The following is a 20,824-nucleotide window of genomic DNA, read 5'->3' as shown; positions in this document are numbered from 1 at the left end:
ACTTTTTTCCAGTTTGTGTATTTATTCATATGGAAAGTCTTACAAAAACATAAAAATTAAACCACATCTAGAGCTTGCTTCTTGAGGACAAGGATCATGTCTGTCTTGTTCAATACTGTGACAGTGCTTATCTCATGATAGGTATTCAACAAAAATCCAAGGATAGAACAAATACATTGATAACAGTAAATTTATATAAAATGGATTATAAGAATTCACAAAAATCAGTTTCAAATATCATAATAGGCCAGGCACGATGGCTCATGCCTGCAATTCCAGCACTTTGGGAGGCTGAGGTGGGTGGATCACTTAAAACCAGCCTGGCCAACATGGTGAAACCCCATCTCTACGAAAAATACAAAAATTAGCCAGGTGTGTTGATACATGCCTGTAATCCCAGCTACTTGGGAGGCTGAGGCGGGAGAATTGCTTGAACCTGGGTGGAGGAAGTTGAGGTGAGCAGAGATTATGCCACTGCACTCCAGCCTGGGCAACACAGCAAGACTCTGTCTCAAAATAAAATAAAATAAAACAAAACAAAATAAAATATCAGAATATTTGAAATTTAGACTGTCTCAAAATATCCAGATCAAAATTACATACTCCTGGCTTCAATATGACTGCCTGTGGCACAAACCCACTGGCTTAGAGGAGCTTGATTGAGAATGATTGGCAGTAAGATTCCATACTGAAGGCAGTTGCTCCTGACAGCTAAGTGGGGCAGCTGCAAGCAGGATAGGTGGAGAAATGGTAGTTTCACACAGTGAAGTCTAAAAATGCCTCAAGATATTGATTTTAGAGAGGAGCAGGAAGAGGGACACATATCTAGCCAACTGTTCCTGAAAAATAAAAACTGAGGCTTTGACTCATTGGTAGGGGACAGGTAGCACCACATTTCTCCAATATTTTCTGGTTTTTGAAACACTTTTATACACATTCTGTCATTTGATCTCTACAATAACTGTATAGACTAGGTAATTCAGTTCAATAACATTTGAGCATTTTCTAGGTCCTAGTTACTGTCCTTAGTACTATAGGACATGAATACGAATGTCATTGTTCTTTTGCTACAGTAATAATTACCATGTATTGGGCTCTAACTACTTGCCAGGCACTATACTAAGTTTCATTCTTTGTTTTTAAAATATATCATCACATTTATTCCTCAAATAATCTATGGTATTGCTTTTTGTTTGTTTTGCTTGTTTTAGACATAAAGAAACTCATGCTTAGATATATTAATAACTTGCCAAGGTCACATAGTTAAGAAGTCATATTAACACATAATTAACACATAACACAAGTAAGACGTGGAACTGTAACCTGGGTTTCCATGACTCCAAAGCCCTTGTTCTCTCAACAGATTACCAAAAGATGCTAGTAGTAATTTGGTTAACAGTTGCTCAGTGCTAGAAATGTATCTCGAATCCCATATGAAATAAAATAGAATATACATTTAAATAATAAAAATATTGTGGTCCTTGCAAAATAGGCGTTTCTTACACCAACTTTTTTTTTTTGACACAAGGTCTTGCTCTGTTGCCCAGGTTGGAGTGCAGTGACATAATCATGGCTCACTGCAGCCTTGACCTCTCAGGCTCAAGCAATCCTCCCGCCTCAGCCTCTCGAGTAGCTGAGACCACAGGCGCACACCACTACACCTGGCAAATTTTTTGATTTTTTGTAGATACAAGGTATCACTATATTGCTCACACAAGTCTCGAACTCCTGTACTCAAGTGATCCTCTTGCCTTGGCCTCCCAAAGTGTTGGGATTACAGGCATGAGTCACTGTGTCCAGCCTCTTACACCAACTTTTATGGAGAGCCATTTGGCATTACATATCAAAATTTAAAATGCTTAACCCTTGAACTGGCAATTCCACCTTTGTAATTATTGAGTGACTCTAAATAGGAAAATAGAGTGTTTTAGGCTGGGTTCTTCCTGAAACAGTCCCTGAGACAAGGCATTGAGTGTAAGTAGTTTATTTGGACAGTAACCCCAGAATCACTATTGAAGAAGTGGCGAAATGAGAAAGGAAAGGGAAGGTAGACCATACAGAATGCAAGGTTACTGATGTGGGAAACTGAGGCTCAATCCCACTCAAGGAGACTACATAAAATTTGCCTTGGGCTGGGCGTGGTGGCTCACACCTGTAATCCCAGCACTTTGGGAGGCTGAGGCAGGTGGATCACCTGAGGTCAGGAGTTCAAGACAAGCCTGATTAAAATGGTGAAACCCCATCTCTACTAAAAATACAAAAAATTAGCCAGTGTGGTGGTGGGTGCCTGTAATCCTAGCTACTTGGGAGGCTGAGGCAGGAGAATCACTTGAACCCAGGAGGTGGAGGTTACAATGAGCTGAGATCATGCCATTGCACTCCAGCCTGGGCGACAAGAGCAAAACTCCGTCTCAAAAAAAAAAAAAAAAAAAAAATTGCCTCAGCGGTGCCTTACCCAAGGAAGTTGGGATATTTACAAATTCCTGTCCATCATTGGATGGTGGGCTACTGGGGAGAGGGGGCTGTTAATGCTCTGCCCACTGTGGACCAAGCTGTCTCCTACCACTGAGAAAGCCTAAGGCATAGTCACAGGTGGTCGAAGGAAATATTTCACTATGTTAAGGAAACAATGAGTGCCAAGGGACTATCAGTGGGGCACCCACAGCATCTGTTGTAGTAGATAAATGTACAAAGGTGTTAGTTGGGTCATTGTTTTTAATAGCAGAATACTATAAACAACTGAAATATATTTTACTTCAGAAGGGAGAGGTTAAGGTTGCCTGAACAACCTATGATAAAGAGAAGTGATTTCTTTTAAGCTTTTTCAAAAACTTAAAACCAGGGGTCCCTCACTAAGTCTGGAGTGTCAGGAAAATCATCTGTGGGAAAGTGACATTAATCAAGTATATGTTTTGGGGAGGGAATGCTGGAGGGAAACAGTCCAAGCAGAAGAAATGGCATTGCTAAAGCCCTAGTGAAAAGGAGGCTTTTCACTGGAATAGAGAAAGAACCAAGGCTGGAATAGAGAGAGAAGCAAGGAAGACTGGCTTCCTGAGGTTTAAGGGGTAGGCAAGGGCCAGAGTAAGTGGTACCTTGTAGGATTTGGGACTTGATCCTGGGGACAATGAGAAGCTGTAGAGGGGTTTAAGTTTTTGCAGCACTATATCAGTGTAGTGTGGAATAAAAATTAAAAAAAAAAATTTAAGTTTTTGCCACACATGTTTAGAACGCTGGCTCTGGCTGCGGAATAAAGAAATAGGAAACCACAGTACACTGTGTAACCTCCAAGTTCTTTGATGGTTTCAAATGAAGAATATCAGATTGTCAGGAATGCATCCGAAGGTTGCATTATTTAACATGCTGATTTTATTGTATTTAAACAAAAATTTGATATATTCTTTTCAAATAATAAGAGATACCTTTAACTTTTATGACCTAATCTGACTTAACAAAGGATTTTGTTAATGTGAATTTTTAAACAGTTCTAGAATTTTTTTTTTCTTTTGAGATGAAATCTTGCTTGCTCTGTCACCCAGGCTGGAGTGCGATGGCATGATCTTGGTTCACTACAACCTCTACCTCCCAGGTTCAAGTGATTCTCCTGCCTCAGTCTCCGAAGTAGCTGGGATTACAGGCGTGCACCACCATGCCTGTCTAATTTTTGTATTTTTAGTAGAGACGGGGTTTTGCCATTTTGGCCTGGCTGGTCTCGAATTCCTGACCTCAAGTGATACGCTTGCCTCAGCCTCCCAAAGTGCTGAGATTACAGGCACGAGCCACTGCACCTGGCCCTAGAATTGTTTTTATACATAGGAAAGACTTTTCATGAGTTTAAAAAAATTAATATTCCATATATGAAGATGACAATGGAAGGACTTTAAATTAAAATAAAGTTAATTATTCTATTTATATACTGTAAAATATTTAAATTACCTTATTAATGTTCAATCAACTCAATTTGAATAAATAAATCTTTATGAAAAATTTAAATTAAACCTATTTTCAACTTGAGTTTCTTTAAACACTTAAATTGCATTTATAAATTTAATACATTTTCTTTTCTTTTTCTTTCTTTTTTTTTTTTCGAGACGGAGTCTCACTCCATCCCCCAGGCTGGAGTGCAGTGGCGTCATCTTGGCTCACTGTAAGCTCTGCCTCCTGGGTTCAGGCCATTCTCCTGCCTCAGCCTCCCGAGTAGCTGGGACTACAGGCACCTGCCACCACATCTGGCTAATTTTGGTTTTGAATTTTTAGTAGAGACGGGGTTTCACCGTGTTAGCCAGGATGGTCTCAATCTCCTGACCTTGTGATCCGCCTGCTTCGGCCTCCCAAAGTGCTGGGATTATAGGCGTGAGCCACTGCACCCAGCCCATTTTATTTGCTTTTAAGCACTTTAAATGGTTGGCCACATAAGCAAAACCTTTCTAAGTTCTTAAGTTATTTTAAACATTGGAATACTATTTATAAACAGTAAAATTATTTTATAAGCCTAAAATCAATCACTCAGTCACATATTTTTCATTGTGAATTGGAAGGTCAAGTGTCAGATAATCTAAAATGCAAAGTTATCTAAAATTATAAATAGTACTTGTTAAGAATGACATGCCTAAATTAATATAATACTCAATTTATTTAAATAACACCACACATCTCAAATACAAGAGTCTCTGAATGTATCATTGGAGATATAGATTATCTGAGGTATGGTGTCACAATTCTGATTCAGAGGTAGCAAGTTCCTAGAGTCTTTGGTTGTTGAGGCCTTTGATTTGTAACAGGAGGAGTAAAAACATTTCATGGATGGTACAAATAAGACCATGGAAACTTGCAAACAGAATCTATTTGATTACAAATGAAGTGAATACATAGAAATATATATTTCTTTTGAAAAAAATAAACAGAAATAAATATGAAAATCCTGGCTCCTCTGTGATTATAGAGCAGCTGATTTTTCTGTGTTAATCTATAAACATAAAAACTATTTTAAAAATAAATACGTGTATTTGCTTCATTGTTATAGAAATACCTCTTAAGTGTTCTAGATAGTGAAGGTGTAAAGGAGATCATGAGTCCAAAACAGACTTTTGGTAAAAGGTAAGAAAGAAAAGGAAGCAAATTCTCTGAGCAAAGGATTCACTAAAGAGCTAGAATGTTAACGTGCTGTTGATGAGATCAAGGTGTTTCTCAAGTCTCTATCAGTTATGTCAAACTATCTCACTTATGTAATCAAGGTGACTTGGATATAATGGCCAGAAGTTTACTGAATTACATTTCTAACTTTAGATTTTTTTCTTTTATTTCTGAGATTTCCATTTGGTTATTTTTTCTTGCTTTAGATATTCATTTCTCTGTTGAAATTATTTCTCTTTCTATTCATTCATTTATATCTTCTCATATTCCTTGAATACATTTATAGTAGTTTATTAATGTCCTTGTACGCTAATCCATCTGGGTCATTTGCTTTTATTGACCTTTCTTTCTCCTTTGATTTTTTAGTCACGTTGCCTGCATCATCTTAAATTTTTTAATTTTTAATTTCTGCCTGCAAGATATTGTTTAAAAAAACATAGACTCAATATGTGCCTGTAGTCCCAACTACTTGGAAGGCTGAGGCAGGAAGATCACTTGAGACCAGGAGTTGGAGACCAGCCTGAGCAACATAGCGAGAGAACCTGTCTCAAAACAAAACAAAACTGAACAAAACATGCCACCAGCCAACCAAATTATGCACTGAAGTATATAATTTAACACCCTGCTACTCGTGACCCAGGACATGCCTTTTTCTTTCTGTCAGGAATCTAGGGTAAGGAACTGATCACTTTGATTCAATCAATAGTTGAACTGGTCAGGGATGGGCTGCATCTTTAGTTTCATCTCATCTTTGGTTTCAAATGTCTCGAGGGAAATGCAGATTTGATGTATAATAGAGGGTTTCAATTTTATGCTCTGTTACATGCTTAGCCAAAATGCTGCTGCTGGATCTTCCCGTCTTCCAGGATGACTCAGTGTGTGGGGGCAACAGCACCTTGAGCTAACATACTCAATAAGGTTGAAAGGCTGACGAGTCAGCCTGGGTGACAGAGCAAAGTGGCAGCTTACCCTGGTCACAAACCCCTACTGCTGCCACTTTCTTGTTCCCTTCTCCTCCAATAAGGACTTTAAATACCAAATACATACAGATGATCCCTATATGGTTTTGATTTACTTCATTGTCTCTCTATTTACCAATTCGAGGAAACTGGGGTTATCAGCTCAGCAGAATGAAGTTGTTTATGGACCAGAGATTTTGTGTCTTGGGCTGCATATACCCAGAGCCATTGTTCTTGAGCCATTAAGGACCATGTTTAGCTCTTTTAAAATGATGTGATAGATTGAATTATTATTCCAATGCTTCATGACCTTCCTGTATTAGCATTCTCCATCTGTACCCTTACCACATAACTCTGTAGTGTCTTTCACATGACTAAGCAGAGGATACCTCTCCTCTCCCAACTAATGATGTGCTTGGCCTTGTAACTTGTTTTGGTCAATGAGATATGGGCCAAAGTGACAAGTGTGCCAGTTCCAGGCCAACATCTCAAGGGGCATCTTATGTTTCTGCTTACTTTATTCGACTCCAGTGACCCTTCATGAGAAGAACATGTCTGAGGTAGCCACTGGTCCAAGGAGAATGAGGAAATATGTAGAGCAGCCTTGAACCTAATCAGCAGTCTGAAGTCAAGCCCAGTGGATTCCAGCCAAGCATAGGAGAGCCACAGCCAACCTATAGAACTATGAGAGAGTAAATAAATATTTGTGGCTATAAGCTATCGAGAGTTTAAACTTGATTGATAGGCAGCAAAAACTTTCAAATCAATTGTTCTTTTTTTTTGAGACGGTGTGTCAGTCTCCTCCAGGCAGTGGTGCAATCCCGGCTCACTGCAACTACACCTCCCAGGTTCAAGCAATTCTCCTGCCTCAGCCTCTGGCATAGCTGGGATTACAGGTGCCTGCCACCACTCTTGGCTAATTTTCGTATTTTTAGTAGAGATGGGGTTTCACCATGTTGGCCAGGATGGTCATGAACTCCTGACCTCAAGTGATCTGCCTGCCTTGGCATCTCAAAGTGCTGGGATTACAGGCATGAGCCACTGCACCAGCCCTTATAAAACATTTTTTAAAAGTTTATGCTGACCTAGCTCTATGAAATTTTATAATTCACCTTCAGGTTTCTTCATTGGATTGACTAGATAGCTCATATTTACTGCCTGATTGACTTGGACATTATTTTAGAGTCATATTTGGCTATCTCCACAATTATGATCTTTCTAGATTTAAAATGACTGCAATAATCAGGATGTTTGGATTTTGTGAATTTAATTCTAAGGCAGTTTAATAAGTGTGCATTCAGGATAAAAGATGCTCAATTGTTTTACATTTTTCCTGTTAAAAAAACTTTTTAAATGATGGTTTTATCTCAGAATCAAAAGGCATTATATTAACTGAACATCTACCAGGCATGTGGAAAGCATAAATAATATATATAATATATATTAATTATATATATAATATAATCGCTTTATTTAAAAAGAAATTATTTTTAAGATTTGTTAATACTTTCACAAGGCAGAAAGTTTTTTTTTTTTTTTTTTTTTTTTCTTTTTTACATCAACCTTTACCTTCCTGGTTCAAGCGATTCTACTGCCTCAGGCTCCAAAGTAGCTGGGACTACAGGCGTGTGCCACCACACCTGGCTAATTTTTGTATTTTTAGTGGAGATGGGGTTTCACCATGTTGGTCAGGCTGGTCTTGAACGCCTGACCTCAGGTGATCCACTGGCCTCTTCCTCCCAAAGTGCTGGGATTACAGGCGTGAGCCACCGTGCCCAGCCCCTTAAGGTAAAAAGTTTAAAACACTAAAAAGAGAACTAACTGAAAAGATTTCTTCTTGCCCTGTCTTCTGGTTGCCCGGTCCATAGGCAATTATTGTTACCAGTTCTTTTTTATTTTCTTCCAGTGATATTACATCTACATACAAATACATATTTACATGCATATATTCTTTTCCCTTGAATTTTTTTTAGTTAATGCAGTGTTGGAATACCATATAAACATTTCTGTATCTTGCCTTTATTTATTTACTTATTTTTTCAATGAATGCATTTTTTTTTAATGGTTGCCTTGTGGTAGAGTTGAAATGAAATATATTTTAAAGATTGCTCTACAGTAGCAGAGTTTCTTCCTTCTTTTAAAAAGGCACATAGTATTATATTTCAACGCAGTAGTCACCAACGTAACAGGTGGGCTTGAAGTAAAAATTATTTTCATAAGGAGCCTAAGATGTTATTTTCCTTTTTCACTCTTTCACTAGAGTACAATTGAGCTTTCCAGAAGGTACATGACCTATGTTATTTCAAGAGTAAATGCAGAAGCAGACCTGAGAATCCATCTGCCTTCTATTAAGCCAGTTATTATAAACAAATTTGCAAAAATGTGAATTATGCAGCCTTTCTCATTGATTTTTTTGTATTTTGGAAAATATAGTTATTTTTCAAGAAGCATTATTTATATTAACATGTAAAGGATTTATTATTGTTATTTTTATTCATTTATTTTTGAGACAGAGTCTTGGTCTGTCACCTAGGCTGGAGTGCAGCGGTGGGTGTGATCTTGACTCACTGCAGCCTCCACCTCCTGGGTTCAAGTGATTCTCCTGCCTCAGCCTCCTGAGTAGCTGGGACTACAGGTGCATGCCATGACGCCTGGCTAATTTTTTAATTTTTAGTAGAGATGGGGTTTCACCATCTTGGCCAGGATGGTCTCGATCTCCTGACCTCGTGATCCGCCTACCTCAGCCTCCCAAAGTGCTGGAATTACAGGCGTGAACCACTGTGCCCGGCCCTATTATTGTTATTTTTAAATACATGTTTTAAATAATTTATAAATTCTAATTTATAAAATAATAAACATTAATATATGGAATCCATATACACTAGTTATTTGGGGTCCTCATTAATTTTTAAGAGTATAACATGGCCCTGAGACTTAAAAGTTTGAGAACTGCTGTTCTGTTGCTTACAGGTACTATAAATAAACTTGTCCTCTACTACTGGACGTTTAAATTGTGTTTTTTTTCTGAGTCAGGGTTTTGTTGTGTCATCCAGGCCGGAGTGCAGTGGCAGGATCATGGCTCACTGCAGCCTTTCTTTCCCAGGTTCAAGTGATCCTCCCACCTCAGCCTCCTGAGTAGCTGCTAGGACCAGAGGTGTGCACCACCACACTCAGCTAATTAAAAAAAAAAAAATGTTTGTAGAGACAGGTTCTCCCCATGTTGCCTAGGCTGGTCTCAAACTCTTGGGCTCAAGTGATCCTCTCTCTGTGGCCTCCCAAAGTGTTGGGATTACAGTCATAAGCCACCACCCAGACTTAAATTGTTTTCAATTTGTGACAACAAATTGAAACTATCCTGAAATGCATAACCTATGTACTTTATTTCCCGGTGTTTGAGTAAATCTGTCTTTAGTGAGTTTGCTGGGTCAAATATACAATAGTAAAGTCTCACAATAGGTTACGTCATCTCATTCCGTCTTTGTAACAACATTACGAGGTGAGAGTTGTCATTTTCTTTTTAAATATGGGAAAACAGAAGCTTACAGAAGTTAAATAACTTCCTAAAAGTCATGAGGCTAAGAAGCTGCTGCAGAGACAATCAATCATTTCATCAGACTTCATGCTTTAAACCACTATTTTGATTATGGTTTCTCCATGCAATAATCCTTGTATACATCCCTTTGGTTTAACTCACTTGTCTGATAACAGGCTCTATGTTTGCCTTGGCTTAAGTTATTTCCTGGCACAGGACAGCTCTGGAGAAGGCAGATGAACCAGGCCTCTCAAGCAAAAATCAGTAGCAGAAAACCACTTATGTGATGAGAATGAGCTCTTTTATTTTGACTCACAGAAACCACCACCAATTTGGAAAAATGAATTTTACTTTTTTTTCCTTTTTTAAACTTTTTTTTTCATAGAGATGGGGTCTCCTTGCCCAGCCAGGAAATGAATTTTAGAATATAATGCAGTTAAAACTAATTCACATAATTTTTAGGCCTGGCAAGGTGGCGCACGCCTATAATCCCAGCACTTTGGGAGGCCGAGGTGGGCGGATCACTTCAGGTCAGGAGTTAGAGACCAGCCTGGCCAATATAGTGAAAACCTGTCTCTACTAAAAATACAAAAATTAGCACGTGCCTGTAGTCCCAGCTACTTGGGAGCCTGAGGCAGGAGAATCACTTGAACCTGGGAGGCTGAAGTTGTCAGTGAGCCGAGATCATACCACTGCGCTCCAGCCTGGGCGACAGAGCAAGACTCTGTCTCAAAAGAAACAAAAACAGCTAATTCACATAAGTTTTAGAGTAAACTTTATAACCAAACCCATATGTCAAAATAGCATATTTGACAAAGAAAAAGAAGCAACAACAAAAAATAGACATTCAAACCATGACAGTGTGTAAAATAAACAATATTGCAACCCCTCCAAATATATGATATACACTACATTTACTTTTTCCCCATGACATTTCCACTCTGTTACCCTTCATTAGGCAACATTATATTTTACTTAGGCACACAAAGCAGACAACCCTTTTTTTTTTTTTTTTTTTTGACATGTCATGCTCTGTTGCCCAGGCTGGAGTGCTGGCGTGCAGGTGGTGTGATCTCAGCTCACTGCAACCTCTGCCTCTTAAGTTCGGGTTCAAGCAATTCTCCTGCCTCAGCCTCCCAAGTAGCTGGACTTACAGGCGTTCACCATCGCGCCCAGCTAATTTTTTTTGTATTTTTAGTAGAGGCGGGGTTTCACCATGTTGGCCAGGCTGGTCTCGAACTCCTGACCTTAAGTGATCTGCCTGCCTAGGCCTCCCAAGGTGCTGGGATTACAGGTGTGAGCCACGGTGCCCCACCCTGGTTTAATTTCTTATCTTACCCAGTTGACTATGAGCTCCTTGAGAGCATGGGCCGCATTGAATGAACAAATGAAAGAACGAACAGAAGCAACTTTTTTCCCAAGAAAATCTTTTATTCTCTTTCTTTCTCTAAATACATGTATATAAACACACACACACACATATATATATTCCAGAGAATGCTATATATTTTACAAATAAAATTTGTTATGAAATAATATTTTTGGAAGTTTTCTATTAGTTTAGACTTTCTATTCTCTATTTCTAGAGAGAGACCCCAGATAATAATATACAACAATGCAGATTATTATGTATATAATTAGTTATGAATTCATGTTTTGGGGGTTAGTATTCATTTGCTGCTTGTTCTTTTGCTTTTTTCATCTATATACGGAAGGAGATGCTAATAGCTAAGATAAATATATGAGAGTAAAACTTAAAACTAAGAACTAGTGTTCACTAAATCATATTTTTCTGCAAACGAGTGAAAAGATTGCTGAAAAAATATAATTTCTAAGTCTTAAAACAATGAACTGGTTTTTGGAATTTGGTTATCACGCATTTGAATTGTGAGCCAGGGTCCTTTCCTGATAATCACTATCTCTAAACTCCATAACACCAAGTTCAACCTCCGCCCTAGGTTCTGAATTAAGGCTGCATTTGTCTATTCATACTGTTGGAGGATAACAACGGACAAGCAAGGTGAAACTGAAATCAGGGCCCGGATCAGTAAACAAATATTCATTGAATATCTACTACATGCCAATTTTAGAGCCTGGTTTACAGCCAATATAGGAATGGCTCGATTCTTGTTATAGGTATCTTTCTAAGCCACAAACTTTAAAAACAAATGCTTTGAATTATACAGCATCTCAACTGTTCTTTAAAGGAAGTCCATGCACATGAAAGGATGTCTGTGATACCCTGAGTTTAAAATGCAAGTTAGGGCGGGCACTGTGGCTCACTCCTATAATCCCAGTGCTTTGGGAGGCCAAGGCAGGTGGATCACCTGAGGTCAGGAGTTCTTCAAGACCAACATGGCCAACATGGTGAAACCCAGTCTCTACTAAAAACACAAAAATTAGCTGGGAGTGATGGTGGGTGCCTGTAATCCTAGCTACTCAGGAGGCTGAGGCAGGAGAATTGCTTGAACCTGGAAAGTGGAGGTTACAGTGAGTCGAAATTATGCCACTGCACTACAGCTTGGGCAACAGAGCAAGACTCCGTCTCAAAAATAAATAAATAAATACATAAAATAAATATAAATAATAAACAAATGCAAGTTATTCATATTAGATATATATGCACATGTGTATTATGTTTTTGTAAAAATCAAAAATAAAAAGATTTACACTTCCCAGTCAGAAAGATGGTGAAATTAAAGAAAGAAAGAAACAAACAAAAAAGCTGTATATACTGTGTTTATTTGTATTTTCATTTAAAAAGGCATGGAAAGATAGATATTAAACTGTGAGCAGTGGTTACCTTATGGTCAAGGGCAGAAAGAGGGAGTTTTCATTTTTTCTTTGTGTACTTGTATTTGAATTCTTTAAAATAAGCATGCATTACTTTTGTGGTTATAAAACATGTAAATAATGTTGCAGGGAGCAGTGGCTCACTCCTGTAATCCCAACACTTTGGGAGGCCAAGGTGGGAGGAATGCTTGAGCCCAGGAGTTCAAGACCAGCCTGGACAACATGCCGAAAACCCACCTTCTATCAAAAATGCAAAAAACTAGCCAGGTGTAGTGGTGCAGGCCTGTGGTCCCAACTACTCAGGAGGCTGAATGAAGTGGGAGGATCCCTTGAGCTCCCGAGGCAGAGGTTGCAGTGACCCCAGATCGCGCCACTGCACTCTCCAGCCTGGGTGACAGAGTGAGACCCTGTCTCCAAAAAAAAAAAAAAGTTTATATAAGTAAACTACATATTTCTAGCAATAAATGTATATGCATATATAATATATAACAGGTAAATATTGCTGCATATTATCTACACGTACACTGGATTTACACATAAAAGGGGGAAATTCTACCTGCTGACAGTGCTCGATAACTATTTAATTTTAAAGGGATTGGCTTTTAATTTTTATTTCCTTTTTTTGTTTTTTTTGAGACCCAGTCTGGCTCTGTTGCCCAAGCTGGAGGGCAGTAGCATGATCTCAACTCAGTGCAACCTCTGGGGCCCAAGTGATCCTCCCACCTCAGCCTCCCAGAATGCTGGGATTACAGGTATGAGCCACAGCACCCAGTCTATAAATTTTAAATGAGTAGCCAGGATTACAGGCATACACCACCACACCCAGCTAATTTTTTGTATTTTTGGTAGAAGACGGGGTTTCGCCATGTTGGCCAGGTTGGTCTCGAACTCCTGAGTTCAAGAGATCTGCTCTCCTGGGCCTCCCAAAGTGCTGGGATTATAGGCATGACCCATGGCACCTGGCCTATATCCTTTCTATTTTTGTGTTTAGTATCCACATTTCTATCTTTCTAATGATATCAAAAACTTACATAAGAAAAGTTATTGATTAGATAGAACAGAGGTTTTTAAAATTTAAATTAAAAATTTAATTAATCTTTTGATAATTATTACCACTTCCAGGCTGAGAGGTTTTTTTAAAGGAGGAATTAACTCCTCTTGTAAATACTCTGTGAACCAAGGGAAGGGTACAGTTATTTTCCTCAAAAACAATGGAAATGCTTAATATTCTGCAGAAACACAATAATTAGTGGATTTGATTATTGAAAATAATTCTGGGATACCACTGGTTCCCGGACAAATGTAGTACTTTTTTGCATTACTACATGAGATTATGATTGAGGTATATATTTCATGAAGGTATGGCCAAGGGGCTATCTTGTTCACCACTGCACCTAGCATAGAGATAGGAAATAACCAGGGCTTAATGTTGGTGGAAGTAAATTAGTTGCATATTCTGACGAAAGAACTGGCAGTGAAAATCCATGAGAGAATTTTTGCGCACTTCTTTGTATTTAAAATTTCAGTTATCTAGTTTGTGCCCTGTCCTGAGTATTTAAAGAAAAAATATTCTTGTTACAGTATAGCACATGATTTGAAAATGATTGCTAGTCACTTGAGTTTTCCATGTCATTTGTGGGGACATAGGTTTGTTGATTTATGTGCTAAAATATATTAATTGTTTACTCTGTATATAGTCTGTGAGGGATACAATAAAAGCCAAATCAGAGCTTTGCAGCCTTTCATTTTTTTTAGAAGTTCACTTTGCTGTTAAAAGAAAGCTAAAAACTGTAAAAGACAGATATCTCTATAATGAAATTCACCTTTAAAATGAAAAGGAAATGAACAGAGGACTATTTCACCCTGGTCATTTCCCTCCAGAAAACAAAACCTTTGAATGTTATTAAACTGTCTAGTATATCTAAATATCACCACTAACAATAGTGTGAAATTACTGGGATTATAAATACTTATTCAACAATATTTCTTAGCTTCAAATGAGGGAAGACCAGTTTTCCTCCCCAGGTTTTACTTTTCATTCATGTGTGATATCACGCTAAGAAAAAAATGGAAAATACATGTCAAAACTTAACTTTGCAGCACATTTTATGCAGTATTATGTTTCAATTATACATCAATAAAGATACTAAAAAACTCAAACAAAAAGAAGAAACGAAAATGTTACTTTCTATGGGACAAAGTAGTTTGTTTATTTTTTGAGAGAGAGTTTTACTCTGTCGCCCAGCCTGGAGTGCGGTGGCTCGATCTCGGCTCACCGCAACCTCTGCCTCCCTGGTTCAAGCGATCCTGCCTCATCTCATCCTCCCAAGTAGCTGGAATTACAGGCGGCCGCCACCATGCCCGGCTAAGTTTATTTTTTAAGAGCAATTTCTTCTGGGGAGCAACAAATTATCTCTCAAATGCCTAGTAGTCTACGGAAGGCAATGGAAAAGCAATTTTAGGTAATTGACACTGTTTTTTTTTTTTTTTTTGAGACAGACTCTCGCTGTCACCAGCCTGGAGTGCAGTGGCGAGATCTAGGCTCACTGACACCTCCACCTTCCGGGTTCAAGCGGTTCTCCTGCCTCTGCCTCCCGAGTAGCTGGGACTACTACTACAGGCGCACACCACCACGCCCAGTTAATTTTTGTATTTTTAGTAGAAACGGGGTTTCACCATGTTGGCCCAGATGGTCTGGATCTCTTGATCTCGTGATCTGCCCGCCTCGGCCTCCCAAAGTGCTGGGATTACAGGGATGAGCCACCGCGCCCAGCCCGTAATTGACACATTTTAAAAGCTTATATTTAGGTCAATATCGCTACTCAATGAAAAAATTACGTTTGGTTTGTGTTATGTCGCAGCTCCACAGTGAACTATTTATTTGAAAGCTTTGTGTGTTTTGCGAGCATCATTTCCAACCTGGGAAGAGAGCCCCACAAGTTTAAAACAAAAGTGTATGCGTGTGTGTTTTCCTACTTGCCCCCAATAGTGTATGCTAAGTAGGTTCTGAAATGCAGATTCACAGTGGAGATATTAGGGTCCGGCTGGGTGTGGCTGTTGAGAAACACTCTTCCTAGAGCTCAGAGTGGGCTCCTTAAAGAGCTCCTCCAAATTCCCAAGTAAAAAGCTTTTCACACTTAACCTCTAAAAAGGCATTTTCCTGGGGATTCAACTCAGGCAAGCTCGCCTAGGTATTTTGGCGTGCTGGAGTAAACTCTCCAGCAGTGCTTTTCGAGGTTACGGGTAAATTCGGCACCTCCCTCTCACTTCCCAGTTCCCAGAGGGGTAGCCGGCCCCGGCAGCTGGACCCTCCCAGGCTCTCGAGAGCACCTGAGACGCTAACGGAGAGGGGGTGCGGCGGCAGAAAGCCTCCGCCCCCTCCGGCCCCCACCGTCGGTGGCAGCTACGGGGCAGGCGGGAGGAAAGGTGATTGACAGGCCCGCTCAGTGGCTGGGAAGCTAGAGGGAGGGACGAAGAGGGGACGGCTGAGCCTTCTTCTTAAAGTGGTTGGGTTGGGCCTCGGGAACTGCCTTCCCCAGGCCTATTGGCTTCCCTGAATGGGTTGTTATGGTAACAAATGACCGAACAGTCCCTTATGAATCGGCCAATGAGAAGGGCCGTCTTTTCCAGTGCACCTCCGAGCCGTAGATGTTGCGAAAGTCCGGGTAGAGGCCGGAGAAGAAGGCGGTGCCAGGACGTCCTGCGGAAGGGCCAGGGGCGGGGCTCGTGACGTTACAGGGCCAGCCAATCACGCCTGGTTTTATCAGCGGCCCCGCCCTTTTACCGCACATTTCCCCTCCCCTAGTTCATTTCGCACGACGCAGCGGTTGGGAACACAGACATTTTCGGAGCTGGAGTCGCCACTGCCGCCGCCATTTTGTGTCTGTGGAGAAAGAAGCTTCTGTGGCGGCTGGAGGTGGACGGAGATCACCCGCGAGACGGCGGCGTTTCATACCCGAGGTTCCCCCTGTGTCGTCCCCTATCCCCCCTCCGCGGTCAGCATGTGGTGAAGCCGGAGCCGCGAGAGATCCGGGGAGAGGAAGAGGAGTCGGAAGGGAGGCGGGGTATCCAGAGCGGCTTCAGCTTCAGCTGCGGCGGACCTCGGAGGGGGGCCGCGGCGCAATGTCAGAGCAGACGCCGGCCGAGGCCGGTGCTGCGGGGGCCCGGGAGGACGCCTGTCGGGATTATCAGTCATCGCTCGAAGACCTGACCTTCAATAGCAAGCCGCACATCAATATGCTGACCATTCTAGCCGAGGAGAACCTGCCCTTCGCCAAGGAGATCGTCTCTCTCATCGAGGCCCAAACCGCCAAGGTTTTTATACACCCCGCAGCCTCCTATTCTTCTAATACTCCCTGATTTTAGTGTCAGCCTCATCCCAGGTCTCGCTTCCATCCCAAGGGGGACAGTGTTCCTTCTCTCCAACCCCCCACCCCCCTCCAACTCAGGCTCGGTCTTTGGCCCAGGCTTGGAGCATGGGCCTCTGGGGGGGAGGGAGTGGGGAGGATAAAGGGTGGAGTCCCACTTCCGCTTACCAACTCCCTTTTTAGGCCACCGCATTGTATATCCCGACACACACACGCTTTGAATAGAGCCCTTTTGGGTGGGGGAGACTTAAAGGCAGTTTGTGGTTTGGGGAAGTAAGAGTTAACATAAGCCATTTTAATCCCCTGGGAAGTGGGAGAGTGGGTCTCCCATTTTCCCCCAGCACCCTTTTTGGTAATTGTGTTCTGTGGGTTGGAAGGAGGTGAAGGGGGACCTGGGAGCGAGCTGTTGGTGTGTGGGAATAGGGATTTGGCCCCGAGTGGAGCAGCCGCCTGTTAGGAGCCCAACATGGCGCCTGAAAAGCACATGATGCGAAAGGGAAGAGAGGAGAATCCATTCCCTGCCAGCCAGGCAGCTGCTCACACCCGTCAGCCCCATTTTGGGGTGGGGGCGGCTAGATAAAACTTTTATTCTCCTATTGGAGGGTCTAATTTGTCCCAAAATAGGGGCAAGTGGGGTTGAGGGTGGATTTGGGTGGGGGGAGGAGATCTTATCCAACCTGTAGGTGGAGAACTGGCCCAGAGGGTAACAAGTACTTGCAGTTTCTCTGAAAAGTTCAGTCCCTCCTCCTCTTCCTTTTCTCTTTTTTTCTCCCTTCCCTGATAGCGAAGGAGTGTTTTTCTTTACCCCTTGACAGAAGTGGTCCTCTGCCACCTTATATTTCCCTGTAGTCCTCCTCTTCTGTGGATTCATATGGGAGCGATATGTCATTTAAGTAAAGTTACTGTTAAACTTAGTTACAATGAGTTTTAATAGCGTCCCAGTGCTACATTTTATTTTTCAAGCTTGTACTTACGGTTTAGTTTTTTCTAGTTGTTAGTGATTGCAATTATCAGGATGAGCCTCCTTTTAGCAGAGTGAACCCCTTTTTAAAGGCCACTTTAACAACAACCACCAATATATTGTTTAGAGACGGTTTCTGTCTAGTGTAAAACTGAGTGGTCTGACTCTAATAAATGGTTTTGAAATGTGTGACTGGTATTATAAAATTTGTGAATAAAACATATAAAATATGTATTTGTCTTTTTTATTTACCTTTGTAAGGTGTAGAATCTGTTTCCAAGACTTATTTTTATCTACGTGGTTGTGTGTTTTAAACAAAAGTCTTTAAGTGACTTGGGTTCATTCTTCTTTAGGTTCCATCCACTCTTTTGGGTAAACCTCCTCACAAGATACACGGTTTCAGGTGGTCCTTTCCTACTTTAAAGAGGACGAAAAGGAAGGTTTTTTTCCTTTTTTCTTTTAAGGGCCTCAACAAGTTTATCATGCTCAGTCTGACAGCTAAAATACAAGTTTTCGTTCACTTTTTCCTGTGAATGTGTATGTAAAACAGCTGTTTTTTTTTTTTAAGTATGAGATTTAAAAAGGAAGCATTCCTCATACTCAACATGCTTTTTATTGATACCACAAACATCTTGGACATGAAAACTTAGTTTTTGCCATGTTGAAGGCTTAACTTGACATTAAATGCCTTAAAGCACTCGTGTTTTTAAGGCAAAAACATTGAATTTTAAAATTAATTACCTCGTATCTTGGGATTTAATATTCCACAGCGCCTAATATTGAGCAGCTCAGGTTGTCACTCAAAAGAACAGTTTCCTTGCTGGTTTTTAATGGATCCAGAAGACGTTCGAGAACCGAAAACTAAATGCTGAATATAGTGACCACATAAAACTTGTGTTTGTATATCGCTACACAGTGATGAAAATAGATGGGCTATTTGCTGGTAAAAGACTGAAATTTTGGGGGCACACGTTTCCTGCTTATTTTTGTAAAGCCAGATTGAGGAAAAGATGTAAAAGTCACTTTGGGGGAACTATCTTAATCCTGGTTGGGATCGAGGGTGAGGGGAGGGATTTTCCGTTATTTGGTAGCAAACTGGCCTGGTTTTGTGTTTTGGAGGTGAATGTTTGTGTCCTTATTCTTTAGCTTCTCTGCGTTACTAAAGGATTCACACTTAATTTGACTCCTCCCAAGAGAGCAGTAGCAAAAAATAATACATATAAGGACTTCACTTGTACAATAAAAAATTAGCCTACTTAACAGACTGGTGTTAAAGAGAGCCTGTTTATCTTCATAAGTACCATAATGACTAAAGTGGTGTAAAACATGACATGGTAAGGTAAAGACACAGCGGTAAACCATTTGACATGTTCGTACTTAATATAGTTGACCCACATGCAGTGGGTGAACCCTTTTATTGGACAGTACTTTAAAAGAAAGTTTTCATAAAGTTATTCAAAGGTTTCCTTAGCCAACTTTTGGTCGTAAAGGTGTTATCAGAAGCAAGAGCATTTCCACACACTTGTATGGGCAATTGGTTTTATTAAATATGGCATTGTGTACTCCAGAACTGTGAGCCTACCCTAGCTTCAGGCAGCTATGGGTAAGTGTTACTCAGGGTTAAGATTCCTATACACGTGGCGTGGGTAAATGGGGATAACCTAAGTTTTTTGTTTTGTATTTAAAAAATCATGGGTACTCCTTTGGAGTCAGAGTTAAGACTGTTATGGTGTGTCTTAATGCTCCTCAACAAGTCTGTGAACCTGCTGATGCTTTCTGGAAGCTTGCTGTGCCTTCTAAAAGCCAGTGGTGGGTAGGCATTGCCGTTGAACTGGGGCAACATTTCTTTACTTTGGAAAGGGCCACCTGTATATCAGCGTCACCACACTGGCTCTGCACAAATTTATAACCCCTGGTTTGTGCATGTCAGAGGAAACTATCGGCGGAGAGTCCAGGCTGTGAAGAAAATCTTCAGGACAAATCCTGGTTTCCAGAGTCAAGTTCAACCTGATTTACATGATTCAGCGGCTGCTCCATCCAGTTTTTCTTGTCTGAGTAACAGACTTGCAACTTCCTGCATGTTGTGCAAGTTTCAGTGTTTTGCCATTGACTTCCTAGGTGAAGTGTTTTTAATTTTTGTTCATTTGGATTATAGAGAAGTTATCCTAGTGATTTTACAGGTAACAAAAGCTTCATAGACTTGAACATATAAAATATGCCTATGGAAATTAGTTTCTATAAGAGGTCTAAAAACTGCTCTGAGTGTAGGCACACCATTGTAAATTAATATGGGTCCCAAAACTGACACTTGGATTACATAAAGTAATTTTCCCTCGCCTCCTCTTTATTTTTGTCACTTAAAACACAGGTCTTTTTACCACATGAACTTGAAATTTCATTGAATGTTAAATGAGTATATTAGGGATTACAGCTGTTGTTCATCCTGGTAATTCTGAGCTTTTGTGTGCTCAACTAAGGATTGTAAGAGTTGAGAACTTGATTGAACACTTAAGTTTCATAAAGATTACTTCAAAAGTATTTAGTATCAACAAAAATAGAGGTCTGTATTGTAGGTTTAAAAACTCACTTTTAAAAGTAATTATTTGGTGGTAATTCATTATACTAAACTTCTCAGTTTCTTTTTATTCAGGCTCCTTCCTCAGAGAAGCTTCCTGTTATGTACCTTATGGATTCTATTGTGAAAAACGTTGGAAGAGAGTATCTCACTGCCTTTACTAAAAATCTAGTTGCAACATTTATTTGTGTGTTTGAAAAGGTACATACGCATTTAGAAACATTTGTGTTTTTTTTAAAAAGTGTTCCTGATTAAATAAATACTTGCTTTGTGTTGGGTTTTCTTGGGTGGTGAAATGTTTTATACTTTTGGACATTTATTGTTAGTACCATTTCAAAGAAAGAGGCTGAAGTTAATGTTTTATGTTAGATTTTTAGAACAGATTCTAGGGGTTTACATTGTCCATTTAAGAATAGATGGATTTGCTTTTAGAATTGTGCTTTTTAAAAAAATTGAGTTTGTTCATTTGAACATCTGTTTCATCACTTATAAACCAGGCAAAAAGAT

At 40.2% G+C, this 20,824-nt stretch overlaps 1 protein-coding gene and 1 pseudogene across 1 annotated transcript in view; both read left to right on the top strand.

Moving 5' to 3' along the window:
• The window catches only part of LOC105509641, a 53,888-nt pseudogene extending 37,464 nt beyond the window's left edge, over positions 1 to 16,424 (top strand).
• The window catches only part of PCF11 (PCF11 cleavage and polyadenylation factor subunit), a 28,407-nt gene continuing 23,673 nt past the window's right edge, over positions 16,091 to 20,824 (top strand). The window contains exons 1-2 of the mRNA XM_011938887.1: positions 16,091 to 16,728; positions 20,393 to 20,518. Coding sequence (XP_011794277.1) covers positions 16,537 to 16,728; positions 20,393 to 20,518 — 318 coding nt within the window. The 5' untranslated portion in view covers positions 16,091 to 16,536. The remainder of the gene's footprint in view (positions 16,729 to 20,392; positions 20,519 to 20,824) is intronic.

The sequence above is a fragment of the Colobus angolensis genome, unplaced genomic scaffold (assembly GCF_000951035.1).
Source record: "Colobus angolensis palliatus isolate OR3802 unplaced genomic scaffold, Cang.pa_1.0 Scaffold179, whole genome shotgun sequence".
NCBI classification, from domain to species: Eukaryota; Metazoa; Chordata; class Mammalia; order Primates; family Cercopithecidae; genus Colobus; species Colobus angolensis.
Note: the sequence above shows the minus strand (reverse complement) of the source record. Positions and strands in the feature narration are given on the sequence as shown.